General features: G+C 41.7%; 1 protein-coding gene across 1 annotated transcript in view; it reads left to right on the forward strand.

Annotated features, from left to right (window-relative positions):
• RSU1 (Ras suppressor protein 1) overlaps nucleotides 1–23041 on the forward strand; it is a 199405-nt gene that overhangs the window by 90764 nt on the left and 85600 nt on the right. Inside the window, exon 8 of the mRNA XM_040248968.1 lies at nucleotides 9854–9986. Within this exon, the coding sequence (XP_040104902.1) occupies nucleotides 9854–9986 (133 nt within the window). The remainder of the gene's footprint in view (nucleotides 1–9853; nucleotides 9987–23041) is intronic.

The raw sequence follows: 23041 nt of genomic DNA on the forward strand, positions 1-23041 counted from the left end.
AGGGCTGGGAGGGCTCTGAATTAACTAATGCCCTCTGGGACCTGACCCTCATGGGGTGCTGCAGACTGCCACCCTTCAGTCTTCAGGGAATGAAATCAGCATTCCTAATTTTTTCTTGGCCCTGCTTTTGTTTTTAATTTCACCTATTTTTATTTTATTTTTAGCTGTGCTGGGCCACCTTTGCTGCATGGGCTTTCCTCTAGTTGCAGCAAGCAGGGTCTGTTCTCTAGTCCTGGTGCATGGGCTTCTCATTGTGGTGGCTTCTCTAGGGTACAGACACTTCAGTAGTTGCAGCTCCCAGGCTCAGTATTTGTGACGCGCGGGGTTAGTAGCTTCATGGCATGTGGGATCTTCCTGGGTCAGGGATCGAACCCGTGTCTCCTGCATTGGCAGGCAATTCTTTATCACTGAGCCACCAGGGAAGCCCCATGGCACTACTGTTGATCACAGACCTTTGAGAAGTTTATGAACTTGGGCGCTTGGGTGCTTGGGTAGTACTACTTGGGTAGTACTCCTTGAAAGAGTACTACCAGGCAAATGTATGTTTATTTTGCATTCTATTTCAGCAGATACAGTGCAGGAGACCCCAGTTCAATTCCTGGGTCAGGAAGATCCCCTGGAGCCAGAGATAGGCTACCCACTCCAGTATTCTTGAGCTTCCCTTGTGGCTCAGCTGGTAAAGAATCCGCCTGCAATGTGGGAGACCTGGGTTCAATCCCTGGGTTGGAAAGATCCCCTGGAGATGGGAAAGGTTACCCACTCCAGTATTCTGGCCTAGAGAGTTCCATGGACTGTATAGTCCATGGGGTTGCAAAGAGTCAGACATGACTGAGCGACTTTAACTTTCAGGAGATGAATTCCTTGAGTGAATCTCTGTTTTAGGCAAATTGTTTTCCAGTATACATTTTTCTCTCCTTTGCAGATTTTGCTTAACACAATAATGAAGAGTATTTTATTTTATTTATTTATTTTTAAATTTTATTTATTTATTTGGCTGCTCTGGGTCTTAGTTGTAGCATGTGGGATCTAGCTCCCTGACCAGGGATCAAACCCGGGCCCCCTGCACTGGAAGCTCAGAGTCTTAGCCACTGGACCACCAGGGAAGTCCCTGAAGAGTATTTTATATTGATGTAGTGCTTTCAAGGGTAGAGAATGACTTTGTACACCTTTGGGCTCCTGTCCGCAATCCTGTCAGTTGGTACCATTATCCCCACTTGGCAGATGAGGAAACTGAAGCTCAGAAAACACAGGGATTTACCCAAGGTCATTTGGTCAGAAAGCCAGTGGATGGTGTGTGGCATCCAGAGCCAGACCTACTGGGCTTCAGAATATACTTCCTGCGGACTTCCCTGGTGGTCCAGTGGCTAAGATCCAGTGCTCCCAATGCTGGGGCCCAAGTTCAATCCCTGGTCAGGGAACTCTAGATCCCACATGATGCAACGTAAGACCTAGCACAGCTAAATATATAAATAAATACATTTTTTTAAAAAAAGAATATGCTTCCTGTGGGAACTCTGTTAAGCAAAAGTAAGGTTTTTTTCTCCCACCTTTAGAAGAATAATGGGGAAATCCTACACAAAGGCCAGGTTTACAACATGAGTTATTCACTGGATCTCCACGGACAGGGACTTGCTGAGTAAAGCAGCGATGGTGGTGAGCCCTTAGGATGCCCATGGCTCTGTTGACAGGGAATTGTATTTACCAGCGACTGAGAGACCCTTTTCTAGGTTCTCTTAACCTGGAACACAGATGTCACATGGCCAAGAGGGGCACTGGGGAAAACTGTAACGTGATATTTTTCTTCATTCTTTAAAAGGGTTTCTGAACTCCTCCACACAGTACACACGTAAATCAGAGGCCGCTGTTGTTGAAGCCTTTTGGCAGGGTGTCGAGCTTTTTAAAGTCTCTTTCATTTAAATTGTGTGCTTCCCTTGACTAAATCGGAAGAGTCACAGTTTCAGTATGTTTCACAAAGCAGCAGTGCATCGTATGTATTAAGAGAGCTAAATGCCTGTTTTAAAAATGTGTTCCCAGAAGGCTAAGCAGACAATTGCCAGAATGACAGTGTGGCCTCGAATTCCCCACAGAATAAATTTGAGAGCTGTCATGAGACATTCCAGCCTACTTGGACTGCATCGATGATGCCCAGAAAAAGCAGCAGCCTCAGACCCTGTTTCTCAATCCAGTTAGGGCTGAGCAGACCATCCGGCTGTTCCTGCAGTGGGATGATGCCATTTTAAATAAAAGGCGCTGCCTTTGTCCTAATTAGCATCCGTCTTGTATTTTGAATTGTTTTTGATGATATCCTTTTCATTCACCTTATTCTTATTTAATTGTAAAAATAATTCATACTTGTAATCACATGGAGTTCTTGAGAAAGAAAATAAATAATTTACCCTTTTATTCTGTGAGTTCAAATCCCTTCCCTACCTTCATTTCCCCTCTTTTGAGAAAACCCGTTTTAACAATTTGATATGTGTCCTTCTCTTCTCTTTCTTACTTAAACATTTCCTCATATTCCTAATATGAGATTTCTTTCTTCTATACTTCTTTTCAAAAATGAAATCGTAACAAACTTAGTATACCCTGAATTTTTAAAATTAGGGTGTAGATCTCTAAGTCAAAACATACAAGTCTTTGTCATTTGTTTTAATAACCAGATAACACTTCATTGAGTAGCCATGTTATTCTGCTTCTCACCTATTGAACATTCTGGTGGTTTCCAGTGTTTTATTAGAGCAAACATTTGTTATTCCAATGTGAGCATGATTTTATAAGCCTCATGCTCGTTTTCCATTCAGTGAAGTTTGTTGCTGAAGAAGTGAAAAAGATAGAAGCTTTCCATCTCCAGCTGTCATCGTGCATTCTATAATTAGAAGCCTCTTACACAGTGATAAGCTTAGGGAGCTACGTGTAGAATATCTGTTTATATTTGGAGCAGCCCTGAATGTCGCTTTTATTTTATGCCGGAGTTGTTTGTGGTTAGCTCCTGTGTGTGGATTCACTGCAGAGCAGAGGTGATCTCTCAGCTGTCATAATGTCCCATCTAGACCCCTTCAGCAGCGAATCAGTTTCCTGAGTTTCGGCAAATCCAGTATCCTGATGATAGATTACCCCATCAGCCACGGTTTGCTAGTTTTACCTTGTTAGACGATGGCCTTAGAGTTCCGTGAGCGAGGGAGCCTGGCTGTTAGCGTGCACTCATTTAAAAAGTGTTCCGCGGATTTTGGAATTAGGGAGGGAGGGAATGATCCTTCAATGACATGAAAAATTTGCCCAGGTTGCCTAGATTGCTTAATATGCAATAAATGATGTTTCTGGCCACGCGTTTCAGGATTTGGAATACTCAGGAAGAATTGTTATCAGTAGGATTATGAAAACAACCCATTTCTATACATGCAAACAAGTCTGCTTATCAATGGGGCCACAAGGCCTGTTCCATCCGATCACATGTATCACTAGCGAGGGGAATGCTTGTTTTCCATGCTTTAGCCTTTACAGAATACAGTTGCATGGGAGAGCTGCTGGACTCGAGGCTCTGGAATGAAGTATATGTGGTGCCTTTGCAGGTAATAAAATGGAAAATCCAATTTGCAATTTCAGAAGCAGCCTGTGAGTGACAGATGATCTTAAGGGCAGTGCCGGTCAGAGGGTCACCACTCATCACGGCACAGGCTGGCTCCCCACGTGGCCTGGGCCTCCCCACCAGAGAGCGAGCAGAGGGAATGTGTGTCTGGGAGGCAGCCAGCGTGTCCGCGGGTGCACCCCTTTCTAGCTTATTAGATCCTCTTTGTCACAGTGCTTAATCCTGCCGCCTGATCCTTGTTAGAACAGCACCCGAGTGCTACTCAGGCTTCTAATAAAGGAGATGGGCGAGGACTCCTAACTGGAGCCAGCCAAGCGTGCAGCAAGTTAGGGCTCCCGCAGCCTGACTGACGGGATGCTGAGATGCTCCCTGCATGTTATTACTGCAGAGGGAACCCGCCTCAGACAGCTGATGGATGAGCTCGGCTGAGGTCGGAGGAACTTGTTGCCGGGCCCCCAGGAGCCAGGTGTCAGCTTTTCACATGGGATGATGGCCGAGCTTTCTTCTAATTATCTTAACCCTCTTCTGAAATTGCTGCATTCGTTTAGAGGGAGGTGTGAAAGCGAGAGACACCAAGCCAGCTGGGAGGATCACAGCTGCACCGAAGCAGGTACTACATCCTTCACCAGTGACATTAACTCAGAAAATAAAACAGGCATGTCCCTTTCCGCCGAGTCCGCTTACAGCTCGTAGAGTCGGTACCGGCGCAGGCTCTGGCTCATGCGGTTTCCATCTCTGTCATCTGTAATAGTTGCCTGCTTGAAGGTGCGCTCTGAACCTGAAGCATGGGTTTCGTGGTTCTTTGTTAAGAGAAGAGCATAGCATCCACCACAAAGCTACTGTGTGATCTTACCACCCGCCCCCCCCACACACACCCCATGTCAGTGAACATGAATCATGCTTTTCTGCTAGGCTTCCCAGTTCCAGTATCCATGAAGCACCTGTGAATCTGAAGTTTGCTATTAAATCTGACTGAGGATTATTTGACACTAAGGTAAATAAATGGGAGTGGGGGAGGGTAACTCCATCCCTCCAGCCTCCCCCTCCCCCAGCTAGAGTGCACAGATGAGTTTGAAGTGATAGAAATGAAAATGCTCACAAGCAGCCTCTGGTCCGTTCTGGGTACTCCGACTTTCATCAGTATAAGATTCCTCTTCCCCGAATCAACCACGTCCAGCTTGCATCCCGCAGTTCTGCGTGCTCCAGTTAGCAGGCGTCATTAGCATCATCCTCTGGCTCTTGTGTCTCCATTGATAGTGCTTAAATAGAGACATGGCTGGGGACTGACAGCTCTCTGGAGGGTTCGAGGTCTCAGACAAGAGGGTCCAGGGTACAGAGCTGACCTCCTTTCTTGATGTTATTCCCCCAGGTCTGTTTTCCATATATGGCAACCAGGGAGCATCGAACTTAAGTACATTATTTTTAAGGATTACCATTAAAAAGACTACAGGCTTAGTCAGAGGCTGTTACTAAGTGAACATGAGACAAAGTACCTTGGAAAGCAGGTTTGTAGGTTGCTGGTAGGAGAGTACAGGCTGTTCTTTCCTGTACCTGTATGTTGAGTTCAAGGATGATCCATTAAACCGGTTCATAACATACCTGTACTTTTGGATTAGTGGGCATGATGCCGATCAGGGTTCGTGTCCTTCTCCAATCAATAGAAACTGACTAGAGGCCAGACAAATTCAGGCAAGGCTTTATTGGGGCTCCTGTTGCAGCAGGGAGGAGTGAGAACAGGTGATAGGTTTCCTTGCTCACTCCCCAGGGGTGAGGGAGCTGGTTCCTTATATGGGGTGAAGACAGGAGTGTGTCCAAGGATCGGGCTGGAGGGGTGGCTTAGGGGTTTGCCCACCACTTAGGGGGTATTGAGTGCAGGGTAGGGTGCACAGCACCCTGCTTTTGCAGTTGCCAATATCCTATTTTTGCTCCAGGCTCTTTAAAAGTGGCAATAGGGCTTTTTTGGTCTTTCTGTATCTTCTGTCCATGTTTGCCCCAGCTGTGCTCGCACACACTTGCTTTTAGTCCCATATAGTTTCTTTGTCTTGTGTTCCTCCAGGAGAGGTATGTCTAGGTGGAAGCCTTGTAGCAAATGGCCCCAGAAGCCAGTCTGTCCCAGGCAAACCCTGCACCTGGATGGGAGGGAGCTGGTGATGCAGTCTGGGAAAGAAGAGAGTCGTCTTCCTCTCCAGCTCTCCTGGGCAAATTTGGAAAAACTGAGGCTTGTCTGTGGGGTCCTTCTGAAACTCTTTCCCTGGTCCACATTGCTCTCACACTGACCCAGAGCCTTGAAAATACAGCAAGCCAAGAAATCCTCTGTGCTCCAGACACAGCTACTTCTCCTCTTTTGACCCTCCTCCTCCCTCAGCGTTTTTTTTTTTTTAAGTCATTTTCCTGTGATACCCATCTGAACCAGAGGTTAAATAGGAAAGCAGTCCGGTTAAGTTAGTTCATGGTGATGTGTGTGAATGACAGAGTCCAGGAAGCTTGTTCATCAGATACACTCTACCCATGGGAAAGTTAGACTGGATTTTCGTTAGACTAACCAGTTTGGGGGGATGAGGAAGAAAGATATTTAGAGCAGAGACACCTCTATCACGGAAATCTCCTTTGCTTAGGAATTAGTTCACATCTTTATGTAATTTATGCTTTTCATGGCTTTTTTTTTTTTTTTTTTTTGGTTACCCAATTTAGAAGACATTGTTTCCAAAGGTCTCATTGATTATTTCTTTTCACAGTTGATTCCATGATAATGTAAGTGGGCAGGGCTCGGAGGCAGGAAGAGGATACTGGGGAAGTGTAGGCTGTCAATTAGGTGAATGTTTTAAGAAAGAAGCTTTTACCTCTAGTAACCCTCCAACTTTTAGAGAATTTCTGCCCTGTGGTTACTATCACCTGGTCACTTGGCCCTTCCCTCAGTGACCGTGCTGCCTAAGGACACTGCACAACATAATATACTGTGCATTTAAAACAGAACATGTCAGGAACTTCCCTGGTGGTCCAGTGATTAGGACTCTGAGCTTCCAGTGCAGGGGGGCACGTGTTCAGTCCCTGGTCAGGGAACTAAGGTCCCACATGCCGAGTGGCACAGCCGAAAAATATTTTAAAAACTTAAACATGACACTTCAGAAATACAGACTTGTTTGTAAATTTAAGACTTTCCCCAGAAACTTCTGTTCTATTCATTTTTAGGAAATGTGGAAATTGGAGAAAAAGAAGTAATGAGACAATGATATGGAAAGGAGGACATAGGGTATAGCAAATGAGGAAATGAGAGTTATAGCAAAATTTAAACAGGCGATCAGTTTGATTCTTGGGAAGCTGAAAAACTTGTCTCTTGTCCAAGTAAAGATAAAAGCAAAATATATGAACAGCAGTCCACTGCCAGCCATGTTACACCTTCGTAGGATACTTGGCTAAACCCAATATGTGCAACATTTGCATTTCCAATTATACCAAGCAGTTTTCTGACTCATGGTGTAGAGAATAAAGCCCGTTAATTTCCCAAGTGATTAAATATCTGACTAATGATGTTTAACCATTAAGTTGAGGAAATTGACAATATTGATAATCTTGAGGAGAAATGTATCTGCTTATTTTTGTACTTAACCAGCAGATTTTAAATAGCTTTGGAAATATCATGATGGATTACTCCTACTATTTCATAATATCGGCTTTCTTTAAAAGCATTTTATGAAATAGGGATCACTTTTCCATTGGTCTGTTTTTCCTCTGTTATTCCGGATAGCTTCACATTCATTCAGGCACCCCTCTGAGATAACTGTAGTTTGCATTTCAGACCATCACAATAAAGCAGATTACTCAAGTTTGTTGGTTTCCCACTGCATATAAAAATTTTATTTATACTATACTGTAGCCTGTTAATTGTGCAATAGCGCCACGTCTAAAAATGTACATGTGCTGTGTGCTGTGCTTAGTCACTCAGTTGTGTCTGACTCTTTGTGACCCCATGGACTGTATCCCACCAGGCTCCTCTGTCCATGGAATTCTCCAGGCAAGAATACTGAAGTGGGTTGACATGCCCTCCTCCAGGGGCTCTTTCCAACCCAGGGATCAAACCCAGGTCTCCCGCATTATAGGCGGATTCTTTACTGTGTGAGCCACCAGGGAAGGCCAAGAATACTGAAGTGGGTAGCCTATCTCTTCTCCAGGGGATCTGCCTGACCCAGGAATCGAATTGGGGTCTGTCTGTATTGCAGGTGGATCCTTTACCAGCTCATCTACCCAGGAAGCCCCAAAATGTACATACCTAGTTAAAAATTTCTCACTGACGGACTTCCCTGGTGGCTCATTGGTCAAGTATCCACCTGCCATTGCTGGGTCCATCCCTGGTCTGGGAAGATTCCACATACCACAACTCAACCCGTTTGCCACAACTGCTGAGCCCGAGCTCTAGTGCCCGTGAGCCACAGGTACTGAAACCCATGAGCTCTGGAGCCTGTGCCCGGCAACGAGAGAAGCCACTACAATCAGAAGCCTGCACACCACATCTAGAGAGTAGACCCCACTCACTGCTGCTAGAGAAAGCCGATGCACAGCAACCAAGACCCAGTGCAGCCAAAAATAAACAAATTTTAAAATTTTCTTACTGATAGAAACTGCTGACCATCATCTGAGCCTTCAGTGACGTGTAGTAGTAACATCAAAAATCACTGATCACAGATCACCATAACATAAATAATAATGATGAAAAGGCTTAAACTATGGGGAGAATTACCGAAATGTGACCCAGAGACACAAAGTAAGCAAGTGATGTTGGAAGAATGGCACCGACAGACTTGCTGGATGTGAGGTGGTCGCAACCTTCACTTTATAAGAAATGTAATTAGTATGTGCAGAGCACAATAAAGTGAAGCATTGATACAACAAGGTCTGTCAATATAACGAAAAGAAGGCAGATTCAGAGTATCATCATTTCTTTTGTTTTAAGAAGAAATACTACATCACTGTCCTAGTAAACATTTTCTTCTCATTTCTGAAGTTCAGATTAGCTGGGAAATGATGTGCTTTGTAGAATGCTTGCATCCTTAGAATATGTTTTCCATATCCTGAAGTTACTTGTTATGACAAAATTGGCAGTTGGAGCTTCAGAACAGGACAGAAATGGTACTAGGGGTGTGTCCTGTAATGAATAATTGCTAGGTGTCTGTGTTCAAAAACCTTAAACTGTAGACCAGGGGTCTGAAAATGGACTTCTTCAGTAGGACTTTGAGGGAAAGGATGTCGGTGAGCCAGCTGACTGCCATTTAAACCATATGCAGCTCTACTGTGTAACGTCTGTCTGTCTCTCTCATAGGCAAGCATGTTCTTGGAAGCTCTTTCTCACATTTCCTTTTCCATTTTCAAATATACCAAACAGGAAAACATACATAGAGAATCAACTGATCCAGCAACACGTGGTACCCGACGCTGGCTACCTTCATTAGCTCATGTTTGGTTAATCTAGACTGACACATAACTTGTTAGTGACACCAAACACTGTAGAAATATATAAGAAATTTGGAGTCAGAAGGCTTAGATTCAAATCCCTACTCTGACATTTTCTGTTCTTAGAGATATTACTTAATTTCCCCAAGTTTCTGTGTTTTTTCTTACCTGTAAAGTGATGTCAATTACTGACTTTAGGGATTGCTGGAGAATCAAGGGAGGAAATGCTTTTTACAGGTAATTTGTGAATAGGTAGGATATATATGTGTGCATTTCTGCCCTTAACCATGTTACTGAGATGCATTTAGTGCTGATTCTGAGATATGCTATACTACCTGAGTGAGGCAGTGTTCTCATCTTTCTTCACTTGTGTCCTGCTTTGATAGAAAGTGGTGTTGATTGGATCAGGTTTCAATCTTACTGGACAGATGGTGCTGCACACTGTCAAGGTGAAATTGGGGGATGTCCTGATATTAAGGGTTCTCTCAATCCTGCAAGGCCATTTTTGTTCCTTTAGCAAATACTGGAAAAAATGAAGCAAATGCTACATTTGTGTGAATTCCTTCCAAGTTTACTTCCTTCTTGCCTCTTTCTTCTACTCCCTCTCTCCTTATCACCTTCCCTTCCTTCCTAATTTCTTGTGTCAGTATGCAATCACTGACATGGCTTGTAGAGCAGCAATGACTTGGGCTAAATATTTTTAAAACAAATGACTCAGAAAGTGCTTAAGGTTGTGCTGTGGTTACTGCACATGAATTACTTCTTGAATTTGATTTCTGTTGGTTAGATGACCTTCATTTTTTTTTCTCTCCATCTTTTTAGGAAACTTGGATTTAACTGGTCAGAAGCAGATATTCAAAGCAGAGAACAATCCCTGGGTTACCCCTATCGCTGACCAGTTCCAGCTTGGCGTGTCCCACGTTTTTGAATACATCCGCTCCGAGACGTACAAATAGTAAGTAGACTATGATTTTCTGAAATAGACTGGTTTTATGGTATTTATAATTATGCCAGCTTAACAACCACACATAGTAATTGTCTTTATTTATAGATTATTTTTCATTCACATTGTCAAGGGAAACTCATACTAGTTTTGTTTAGAAATCTTTTAAGGTATTAAACTGGCTGAATATTCATGGCACTAAGGAAATTCACCAGACACATTAAGATCAGAACATATTCTTTTCTCCTTTGAATGCAGAGAATAACAAATGTTGTGAACAAAATTGTTAAGTGGTTTATTTATAAAATCAGTAGAGCATACTAAGAAAGCATCATTCTCTTTTTTAATCTAAGAGAAAAGATAAGACAGAAAACGAGGAGGGATCAGCTGGCTTAAGTCACAGCATCAAAATCTTTCAGGTCCTTCCCTCCGGTCCAGGGCGCCCCTGGGGGGGTCCAGCATTAAAACCTAAGTATTCCCGCCTCTCTTTTCCTCAGTGTGTTCAGCTGAGAAGGAATTCTGCCACCTCCACTTGCTCTGTTGGTACTGTGTCTTCTGTTACTATTTTCTGCTCCTCCCACTCACCACCCCCAAATTGAAGTGATCATTTCTCTCAGTGCTTCAGTGACCCTCTAATGCTGAAATCTAGCCACCTCTAGTTTTAAGCAATTGCAAAAGACTTGAAACAATTCATAGTCAAGTTTAATCTGTTTTTGTGTTCTGTACCAACTTGTGAGAATTTAACATCCCAACTCTTAAGAAGACCTTGGGGATCATTCAAGGCTGCAGTCAGTTTGGAGTCTCCCTTTTTTTCTGTTGGGTATCAGAGCTATCCCCTGTCCCTGGCTCAACATGGCTTTCTCCGAATCTGTGTTGGAAAAGTGGGTCAGATTTAACTGGCAGGGCAGAGTCCTGGCCCATGAATGGCCAGTGGTGGTTCTGGTAGTATGAGTTCTCCAGCTGCCATGTTCCTGGTTACACATCTGGGACTCCTTTTGGTATATTTCCAGCAGACAGAATCACAGAGAAGGTAAACTGTGAAAGAACAATGATATTCAAGCAGAATAAACTGAAATTGCCAAAATGATGCATATCCTTGTATATGAATGCAACTTGAAGCCTGGTTTAGGTTTCTTTTAAGATGATACCTTAACATTTTTTTTTTTTTTTGACATCTTAGTATTTATCTTATGTCAAAATGAGAGATGTGTAGGGTCTGTGTTACTGTTTCATGAACCACATAGATGTGAGCAATTATTATACATACATAGTTGTTTTTTTTTTTTAATGAACATAGCTCAGGGTTGGAAATTTGTTTAGTTCATCATGAAAATGTGTGAAAGTATAATTGCAAATTAGCTGTTTATTCGTTTGGTTTCTCTTAAATTCTTAATTGTTGCTAACGTCAGTTTTAGATTAACCTCTAAAGTTTCATTAGTGAATGGAAGGTTATGCAGTGCTTTGGTTTGTAGGGTGGTGTACTGTTAGAAAAACATTGTACATAATAACTACAGAAAAATAAATAAGCTACTATTAATCCAGAATTGGGGGAAATACTCTGTTGTTTATTCTGGTTAATGATTTTAAAAATCTACCCTAATTTAGAATTTATACTAATACACTAATTTAGAATTTACAGAGAATTAGAATACAGTGCATAAGAAAGTGCTTCTAATTTTCATTTCATTTTTAAGAGATTACACTGTGAACGTATGGCTTTTGAGTACATTAGAGTCATTAGGCAATTAATCACCATTATGTGCTATTACAGACAGTTTCTGTTTATTTGAACATCGTTAGGATTCTGGATAAAGGAGAGGTGTTGACTGAGTTTATTGAAAGGGAATCTGTGATCCACTTAGTCCATGACATGTTTGGTGTATATATTCTTGTCTGTTTCAATAGCATTTGATATTGGAGGATCAGAGTCATCTAAGCAGTTTGCCCACTGGCTTATATTTTACATGATTTCCTCTTGGAGAATTTTGTTATCTTTTGTCCAGTTAAATCACCATGAAACAGCTTAGAGAAGCGTGGGAGAGCCTTTGTCCCCTTTGTAGGGGTGCCAGTCAGTACTCTGTTCACTGATTTGAGAGGAGTATGTGCGCCTCTGCTGGGAGAATGCCCTTGACATTAAACTCCTGGGAGCAGGGACCTCCCTAAAGTGAATTCTCTTAGAGTTCTCCCCTTTTCTCCTCCTTGGGAAAGAGAAGAATGTTAACCACTTTCTTTATCCCAGCTTTCTGCCCCCCTGTTCTCCCAGTGGAGCAGTGACCTTCATTCCTTGATCAACATACCAGCCAGACACAGGGACTGTGAACCAAGGACAACACTGCCTCAAGCGCTCAGTCTGTTTTCTTAAAAAATATACTTGTGCAAAAATGCCATCACTATGTTTCACTGATTTTTATAATTTAAGGTCCTCTTTTAGAAGAATATGTTATCCTCATGTAACTAGAAATCAAACTTAATTTTTTTTTAAGCAGTCACTTCATAATTAGAGGACTTATAGGATTTCTCAACTCTCTGAAAAATTAAATCTAATTAGCAGATATTTGGCTACTTTTGTAAAGCTGTACATGTGATGACTTGCACGGAGGCAGTTTATATGTTACCCCGATATTTTTTTAAACAAGGCAAATGTCTCATTTGGTACCTTAGTCTTAGATCCTTTATTCTAAAACCTGTAGTTTCTAATCTTCACTTTCTCATCTCTTTTTATATGTCACGTACACCCCTTCCAATTAAGAAATCCTTTTTTTAATATATTGATCTTTAGCTTGTCATAAAAGCGTATTTTAATTTTTTATTCTGGCACTTGAAATACCAATGAATCTCCTTTTTTTTTTCTCCCCTTTCTAACCAATCGACCCATTACCTAAATGAGAGCATTAAGAACTCACCAGCTCATTTCATTTCCCTTCGTGTCCCTGGTTGAGGTTCAAGGTGACCTTCCTATTCCCAGCGCATCATAAGAGGCCTTCCGAGTCTTGAGCAGCGACAGTCCAGGGAAGATGAATTGTCTCATTTCCAGACTCTTAACAGACTCCAAGAGGTGACATGGATGTTTGAAACAAGACAGGGAAGTCAGTGTTTAGGAGGAATTAAAATACTTGGCAGGGATTTAAGTGGATGAGGATGGAACAGGAGGGGATGTGGGCAGGTGTGGGCTGGGAGAGTGCTGAGAGGCGATTCTTCAGGAGGTTGTTTTGGGGGTACATTTGGGGCATTCATGGCATCCTGATGATTGCTCAGACGGAGCTCCCTCTGTTCATTTATCGTACTCTCAGCAAAGGGAACATATTGGCTGGTGTCATTGCGTTGCCCGCTCGTTGTCACTTATTCCCTCTGTCAAAGGAATTCGCTCCTTCTGGATGTCGACGCTCAAATCCTACAAGTGCGCTAGCATTTTCGGGCTATTGTCGAGTAACTTCTGTTTCTGTGAGAGTTATGATCAGATCGTCACCGCTTGTTAAGCTTCCAGGAGGCAGATTTTTTTTTTTTTTTTCCGGTCGCCGAGAGGAGAAGTCAGATTGGAGTCAGGATCCTTGACAAGATTCTTTGTGAAAGGGAGTAACTCACACTTTTCACATTTCCATCAAGGAAGGTGGATGGAAACTGCAAGCCATTTTAAAAGCTGACACGTTAACTCTTAACAAAAGAAGAGGTTTGACAAATGTTAAGCGGAAACGGTGTCGGTTGAAAGCGACATTTGGAAAACAGGCATTCTCATGAAGCCTGCAATTTGTAATGCCTGGCAGTCCTAAAGCCTCATTTCCAGGCTGGCATAACTCAAAAGCTCCTTCCCCGTCATTCTTCCCATCTTGTGACTTTCTTTGCTGTCCATCGAAAGGTGCCACACTCACTTGCTTTTCTCTTTTGTTTTTCAGTCCCATACAAAGACATTCATACTATTATTCAGGTTACTTAACGGAAACATTTTAACCAAGCAGTACTTGGGGAGTGGTGGGCACTGATGGGAAAATGCAGGCAAATTTCTCTTCCCTTGGAAATCTGGCAAAATAAATCATCCTGTTTAGTTCGTAAGGAGGAATAAGGACTTTGATTCTGCTTCATATTGTTTCTCAAGCTGTTTTACTTGCACAATTAAAACCAGGGAGTGTCTTCTTTTATTCTGCACCTTGGGCAAACCTATTAGAGGCCAGAGAGACCATGCTGTTACTGTTTAGTCGCTAAGTCATGTCCGACTCTTTTCAACGCCATGGACTGTAGCCCGCCAGGCTCCTCGGTCCATTGGACTTCCCAGGCAAGAATTCTGGAGTGTGTTGCCATTTCCTTCTCCAGGAGATCTTCCTGACCCAGGGATCAAACCCACAGACTGGTGTGTCGTGCACTGGCAGGCATTCTTCACCGTCTGAGAATAGCCATACCTGGGCTTATATCCTGTAATGGCTGCTGACTTAGAAGGTCCTTACATAATAGATACTGCTGGTCTACCAAAAGGCTAAAGAATTTTGAACTTAATAGGTGATCCCATTTATTTAAGACAGCCCTTTGCAGAAGGAAATCCTGTCTGATAAAACTCTCCAAACATTATTTTTCGGGTGAAGTGTAAAAATGGATGCACTGCCCAAGCAGATGGTTTTATAAATATCACAGAAGGCTGCAGGAGAGGGTTAATCTGCCAGGACCTTGCTAGCAATTAGTGGGCCTCTTTTATGTAGTGACAGTAGATATGCAAGAAGACAGAGACTTTTCCCTTTTCTTCCTGTATCTGAAAATAGCTCTACCTAAGCCAGAGAAGCACAGTATTTCTTTACATTAGACATGAAAAAGAAGAACCAATTTTTCCTAACTAAAGCCTTTAGACATAAAGATTGTTTTTAAAAGCTGACTGGGTATCATGCTCCTGGTAATTTATATTTCCTTTATAGATGCTACATGTGTGATTGTGGTTCTTTCTTTAAGTTAATAAATGGCTTCTCACATTTCCTCCATAATACAAAAAATGATTCAAACTTTTGACATTTCTGGACCTATTTGCATGCAAATGTGTTCATTTAACAAACCTTGCTAAGAAATACCAAAGAGAAAAAGGAAACCCATAAAATATGTTGTGTTTTGGATGGTACCATGTCAAATCCCTTATTTCCTGTTAACTTTCAATGATGAGAATTACATATCATTCCTTTTTCTCCAGCTAGTATGTTACCAGTATAAGGAGTTGACAAATGTTAATCCCACTGAGTTAGGTCAGGACAGAACGTAACATCAACCTTGGTCTTTGACTTGGTCCATCATCTCTTTTCTTTGTGTAGCCGTGAGCTGTTAATTGCCCTGGTAAATTTATCTCTCCCCTCTTAAGGAAGAAAACAGATTATGTGAGGTAGAGTGCAGGACAGTTCTTTTTCTCTTCCATTTTTGATAGATTGCTTACTGTAATTTGCATTTAAAAGGAGTTTAACTTTTCTGATTTTTAAGTTGTTTAGCACTGTTATTCAGATGTACTTCAGGGATCGTTAGTATTTTTCCTTTTTCTTAATGCATGTCCATTTCTTCAGTGTATAAAGTATGTACATGCCTTTTGAAGCTTTCCTATAATTTTCTAACTCATGCGAAACAGTTCAGTTTTTAAAGTGGACAGTGCTGCCGATTTGACATGTCCAGTGGACATGGAGCCTGGGAGGGAACCTCCATCCCCTTAAGCTGTAAAGGTCAAAGGTGAACTCTGCCAGGGTTTGGAAACCAGCTTCAGGAGGCTAAATTGGAATTTCTGAAAGTATCCAGGAAACCCCATTTTGTAGGTGTGCTGAAATGTCTTTCACTCTGACGTGCCTTAGATGCAAATACAGACTTCGGAAAAGACTCCCTCAAGTTTGTGTGCTCATTCTCTGGTCCTGTGAGGCAGTCCCTCCTCAGCCCCTTTGTGCTGGGTGAGCACTGTGGGGTCATCTTTGACCAGTGAGCTGAGGTTCTGTCAGTCTTTTTGCACTTTATTTCACGACTAGGGCAGTTATCATGAAAAGAGTCGCAAATAAATTTAGAGGGGCAAATGAGAAAAAACATAACTGCTCCATCAAGGCAAGAAGAGTCATGTTTACTCTGATCCTTATGCCACAAGAGACTTTTATGCGTGATTTTAGAGAGCAAAACAATCATATCTGTCTCTTCCCCTCACTATGCATCTCCCCCTTCCTTGTATATTGACTCTCAAGCCTGCCTTCAACCTGTCTTGTGCAGCTGCAATGTACAATATGATGTATTACAGTATCAATTTAAGGTTAATAGAATACAGGTAATTTGTCCCTCTTGACAGAAGGAAAATAAACATAGTCTAGGCTCCATCTACACTCCAAAAAGGAAATCTGTCAGGTTACTTCCTCTTCCAAAAGAACTATTTTGAGTTACATTTTTAGATGATACTCACTTGAAATGATCATATCGAACTATGAAATATTGACCTACTCAAAGATGTGGTCCACCCTACATATTGATAACCTTTATTAACTCCCAGCAGTCTTCAAGTTCAATGCTGGATGCTTTCTGTCCAGCTAAGATGAGTTATTGCCTGCCTTTGCTATTTTTATTGGCGAGATAAATTAATAAGTGGCACTTTATAATCAAACAAAACTGTCTAATTTCTATTCTCTACATGGTAATATCTTATTTTATTACATGCTGACTTTTTATTGAGCTCTAGTCTCTTATTCTGTTCAGGCATTGTTGGGGTTTTGTTTTTTGTAATTTTTGACAATTAAGTGTTCTCCTGTAATGTTAGATACTGTGATTTAGAGTGAGTAATCTTATGAAAGGCATTTTTGTCAACTTAATCAGATAGAAAGTATAAATATGAGTTTTATGTCCACTGACGTTTACTGATATCCAATTTATTCATCAACTATTAAGGAAAGAACCCTCTAGATTTTGTTCTCTTGTGTTTGACTATATCATTTCATATGTATTTTTTAAGACTCATGATGTAAAAAGTTTGTGGTCAAGACAATGCTGTGTTCCACTGTCATAGTTTTCAAACAGTCTCATTTGGAACCCATACAGTTTTATCACCTTCAAAATGTGTATATATATATATTTTTCTCTATCCAGTGACACAGTGTGTGTTTAGAAAAATACATAAATTGTTATTGAGGTTTGGTTATTTTATTTAGCAGGGTTACTGAGTAAGCACCCTGCCTTCCTCTTTTTTTTCCCCTGCTACTACCTAATTTTGTCTAATTTTGGCTGTTTTAGCCACTGAGCAGCAATTTATTATCTTAACAGCTCTAGAAGTCCCAAGATCAAGGTGTGAACAAGGTTGGTTTTTCTAAGGTTTTATCTGATTACCCCATAAAGACCCTGCAGTCTTCACATACGATCACATTTAGAGTAACAGCACAGTCCAGCCCCTAACACTGTTGTGACTCCACTATACCCAGGTCTCTGTAGTTTGTTCCACCATCCTGTCTGTCTGCTCTTGCGGCCCCCACAGCCTCATTGTAGGCACAGTCTCTTTATCAGTAAATGTGTTTAAATGCCTCTGGGAGGTCTAATCCACCCCTCCTCCCTGGCCCACCACAATGCCTTTCTTAGGCATTTGGCTTTCAGACTTAAAGCTTCTTTCAAAACACGTGGATTCACCATTGTTTCATTTTAGGGACACCATGGTTAGATTCTGTTTTGGCAGAGGGGTCAGTGTTTTTATTTGTAGTCATCTTTAAGAACAGACTGTGTTGAAACAGAAGCTGGTTAGAATCTGAAGATCCCTTGGAAGTGAAGGGCACCTTACAGAATGTCCTACTTTGCTGAATTCAGCTAGACAGTTGAAGACAGGAGAGTTCTGTAGGGCACCACTATTGGACCTTGCCTTGTTACCTTTCGCAGGAATCTGTGGCTAGAAGATACAGCACAGGGCTGGGGGTGCCTCTGCTCCTGGTGGCTTCTTGCTCTGGGGCCCCGACCAGTAGATGTGGAGCCTTCTGTCTCTCTGCTTTGTGGTCCTGCCTGGTGGCTACTGTTGTTTTGCCCTGTACAATGTGAAGAAATCAGGGATTTCTTCTTCCATCTTGGGGTTTCAGTAACCACATTTGGAGCCCTTTTATCCCATCTTGCAACCTTAGGAGATTTCTGGGGTCTTAACTGGGCATGGTCGAGACTACTAAGGCCAGGGCACTGAATTCCCTTCTCATATAACTAAAGCTGGTTAGCTTCTGCAGTGCAGGGCAGGTATCAGACATGGAGAGCATGTTTTCAGATAATGCACCCTGGTATAAAGAGCCAGTGATGGACTTGGTGGGACCTGCGAGGAGACAGAGGGAAAAAAAAGTCTGTTCTTGGAGCATTGGTCTTAAAGGTGGCTCCCAGTCCCACTTTGGTCAGGGGCAGATAACTTCATCACACCCATTTTCAGCTTTGCCATTTTAAAGGAAAGAGGTTCAAGCTGGGTCATCTCTAAGAGTCACCTCAGCAATGAGTTCTAATTCTCAATTCTCTGTTTTTCTGGGAAACATGTTTGATTGTCTATAACAATTCATTATTTTTTTATTTTAGTTTTACTCTTGATTTTGCCCCCTATGTGGATTTTACTTTATTGATTTTTTTTTAAGGCCATGGAAGATGATGACCCTGAATGTAAATTGTTACAGGAAAACAGATACAAGCTAAAATGACCAGATCAACCTTTTTTATTCTATATTTTATGGAATCCCTAATATATGTTTGGCAGTAACTTATTCATACACATGAATTCCTGACACTTTCGATTCTTCAGACTTATTAATCAGTGTAGTCAGCACCAGAGCAATTTTATGAGACTTACCAGTCATCAAAAATTTATTATCAGATAAATCAAAGAAACAACGAGCATCTTAATAGGGTAGAAAAAGTGGCATGTAAAGGATCGTTTAAGGCTGTGCTTTTTTGTTGGTTATGTGTTATATTTACAGCCAGTATCAGCGAACTTACTCATAATTTCATGCACCAACCCAGCAGGGTGGAAGTCATCTTCTTAGGGAAAACCTTTTCTCTTTATTTTTCTCCAGTAGAATATTGTGTGTGGTCTGACTGTAAGACTGAGAAGCACAATATATACAGAAGGTAGGAAACATCAGGTTCCAGGGTTAAGCTTACAGCTTTTCTTTGAAAACAGTATCTACATTTTCTTTGGAATTTCATTACAGTTGTCATCCAGCCTTAAGACATGAAGTCTCAGTCCTTTCCTTTGGGACAAAATGGCTAAACTTGAGCTCTGTGAAATGGCGTGTGGAAATAGAAGTCGACAGATTGCTTTTGCTATGGATGGGGCTCCGTGTGCACCTCCTGGCAAATGTGAGATGCAAGCTCTGTCTCCCATGTTCCTGGCACTGTCTTTGAAGATAGAATGATTCTGATGATATAATCAGACTTGGGTCTTTGTTCTGTGAGATGAGCTGCTTGGAGGGGAGGTTTTCTATCACTCTAACCCTGTCGAGAGTGTCCCAGAATCTCACTGTCCTGTGGGACAGAAGGACCTTGGTAGTGACCCAAATAGGAGCTGGGCTGGCACAGAAGAGCCCTGATGGAGATCCACTGGGGATGAACCCAGAACCACAAGGCTGGGTTACTTTCCATTAAAAGTACAATCTACCTTTCTACCTCAGTTCGCCATCAGTGCTGTTTTCTCTGCCTGGAATGTTCCTTCCTCATATTTACCTGCTTCTTCAGAAACCTTTCTTTCCAAGGGTTTCCCTACTGCCCATTTAATCTAGGTTCCTTTTATCATCTTTCTTCTGAATCTTTTCGCTTAATAGAAATTTTAATATTTAATTGCTATAATAATAGTAGTAATAATTATGAACAGTGCCTGTTTACTGTGTGACAGACATTGTGCTAAGCTCATTACCCCAGGCGGCCCCAGTGGTAAAGAACCCGCCTGCCAGTGCAGGTGACAGAAGAGATGTGGGTTTGATCCCTGAGTTGGGAAGACGCCCTGGAGAAAGGAATGGCACCCCACTCCAGTTTTATTGCCTGGAGAATCTCATGGACAGAGGAGCCTGGTGGGCTATAGTCCACAGGATTGCAAAGAGTTGGACACGACTGAGTTGACTTAGCATGCTTTCAGCAGTTTATAACTCAGTATTTATTTCTGTAAATACTACCAATATTTCAGAAGAGGAGGTGAAAGTACATGTTTTCCTCTCCTTTAAGAAACTAATTTTGGGGAATTCCCTGATGGTCCAGTGGTTAAGACTTCGCCTTTCAATGAAGGAGACGCAGGTTTGATCCCTGGTCAGGGAGCTAAGATCTCAGATGCCCTGTGGCCAAACACTAAAACATAAATCAGAAACAATACGCTAACAAATTCAGTAAAGACTTAAAAAAAAAAAACGGTCTTCATCAGATTAAAAAAAAAACTTAAAAAGAAAAAAAAAGCAAGTAATGGTTTTGGAAGCAATATTGCAGATTTCCTCATGTCTGAGGCATGCAGATGGCACCCTCGTGTCTTACATGAGTGACCGACGTCTCATGCAGAAGAGCCCCTGACAGGTTACCCCAGTGTCTGAAAGGAAAAAGCCAATCTGCCATTGAGAAGAAACCAAGTTGTCGTTCTCGGGTTTTGCCGGCACAGAATAAACAAGCCTCAAGACATTAAAATGCATCCTCAACATATTAAGTGAAGATGCTGTCTTCACAGTGGTTTTGCATTGTTTGTGTCGATCTTGTTTGCCCACGCTTCTCTCATGTTGGAAATGAAACAGTTCCTTAACTTCAGAAACGAAGGAGTTATGTTTGAAAGGGAGACCTTCCTCTCTATGAATCTGTGGGTCTGTGTCTTCTCTTTGTCCATCAAGGGAGTGTGTTACTGGGCCTGTGGAGTGTGTGGTTGTGATGTGAATGGCGGGGATGTTGCTGAGGAAGCCAGAGTAAACCAGGACAGGTGGTTATCCCAAGTGGGGGAAGCTTGATGCCTGAGACAGGGAGGGAGGTCACATTCTTTTTGTATTTCACCCTTTGGTACCTATTGAATGTTCCATTTTCTACATGGATTCATTGTTGAATAGGTTATTAAAAAAAAAAATGGAACTTGCAGGAGAAAAATAGCCAGGGTTCCTTCCTGGGGTTCAGTGATTAAGACTAGTCCAGGGGCCTCGAGTTTGATCCCTGGTTGGCGAACTAAGATCCTGCATGCTGCTCGGATAAAAAAAAGAAAAAAAATTAACCTACACAGCCCATGAAGTTAAGAAGGAAGAAACCACAAAGAATGTAGCTGTGTAATTGGTTGTGTTTTTTGTATGTCCCCTTTCCATTTATCTGTCTAGATTGATTGGAATCATCCATTCTGATTGGTCCTTCTAAATCGAGGTACGGTCACATCACCTCGCAAATATGTATCCTGAGTCTTGGAAAGAGACTCTTAAGTGAGAGCTTGAGAAAAGGCCTCTCACTTCACACATCCACCCTCCCCATTCTTGGCTTAAGCATTGTGAAATCTTGCTTTGTTTGTAGCACCTCTCAGATTGCATCACGTTTTCCTTATCCTTGAAGGAATCTCTAACAATCCGGTTTTCCCGCAGGTCCCAGTGTGACATGGGGAAAGGGGGTCATCCACAAAGACATAATAAAAGAGACAAAGGAAAATGAAAAAAACAAGACTTGCTTCTTCATTGAGTTTCTTTATGTAGGGATATTTTGCCACCTTAGATTTTAAGGGATTGAAAGGTAAGCTTTTAGAAAAGGTATTTTTAAGGTCACAAGAGGGTTTGAAATATGGAAGAATGGATCTTGTAAAAACTGATTATATTAGAGGAAGAAACTGAGCCTCAGATTCCCATATATGAGACATGGATATTTTTTTGTTTTAATTCTTCTCTCATGTTTAGTTTTTTTGGCTGTAAGCAAAGATGACGTGTGTGTTTCAGACTGTTTATGTGAGATTAGGAGCATCTTTAATCTGTTCTTGTGCATTCTCAATAGAAACTGCGTGAGTGGTGATCTTTTAATAGAATGTGTCTTGCAACTAGGAAATTTCTTTTGGTGCTAAATTCTAGATAATTCCTAAGGGATGTGAATTTTGTCAATAAAAGTTTTTATTTTGAAATACTTAAAATCTTGAAACTGTAATATTGTAAGTTTTCTGAGACCAGCTTCTGCTTCATTTTTGCAAGTGTATTTAATAAGACAGGACGACAAGAAAGATACTGGTCATCAAGTTGATTGAATAAAAATATCCTTCATTAATTTTGTACTGAAGCATGGTTAGAAAAAGAAATAACGGTGCGTGGGGAAAATGTTCCTTCAAGACCACCATGTGAGGGTCTTTCCTGGTGGTCCAGTGGTTAAGAATCCACCTTCGACTGCAAGGGACATGAGTTTGACCCTGGTCGGAGAATTAAGGCTGTGAGACCACTATATGAGGGCCTCCCTTGTGGCTCAGATGGTAAAGAATCTGCCTGCAATGCATGAGACCAGGGTTCAATCCCTGGGTCATGAAAATCCCCTGGAAAAAGGAATGGCAACCTACTCTAATATTCTTGCTTGGCAAATCTCATGGACAGAGGAGCTTGGCAGCCTACAGTCACTGGGGTCACAAAGAGTCAGACATGTTGAGTGACTAACACACATACATGAGTGCATTCTGCAATACAAGATGAGTTTTGGTTTCACTGTGGCTGAAATACTAAGAATCTTAAGCAACTTTTACTAAGAAAAATTCAGATGCATGATAGAGTCAGATACTTTCAGTATCCACCCCCCACCTTTTTTTTTTGGTATTCGCATGCTAACATCCAGATGGATCAGTGAGTAGTGACAGAAGTTGCCTCAGTTACACTACGAGAGAATTGACTTCCACTGACTTCCTGCAGTGTTCTAGGCCCTGGTAGGTTCGTTGCAGGCTTCATCTACGAGGATCTCTTGATTCCATGAGATAGATGTGGGTGTTTGCCCGGCTTTCAGATTAGTGAAGGCCTCAGGTTAGGTAAAAGGGCCAATAGTTAACCCAAGTCGTAGAGACAGAAATCAAAATCCATTGACTTGTACACACTGCTTTATTTAGAGTAGAAAGCCAACAAGGACCTACTTTATGGCATAGAGAATTCTGTTCAATATTCTGCAATGACATATGGAAGAAGCAT

Source organism: Oryx dammah, unplaced genomic scaffold (genome assembly GCF_014754425.2).
Source record: "Oryx dammah isolate SB20612 unplaced genomic scaffold, SCBI_Odam_1.1 HiC_scaffold_10, whole genome shotgun sequence".
Taxonomy (NCBI): Eukaryota; Metazoa; Chordata; class Mammalia; order Artiodactyla; family Bovidae; genus Oryx; species Oryx dammah.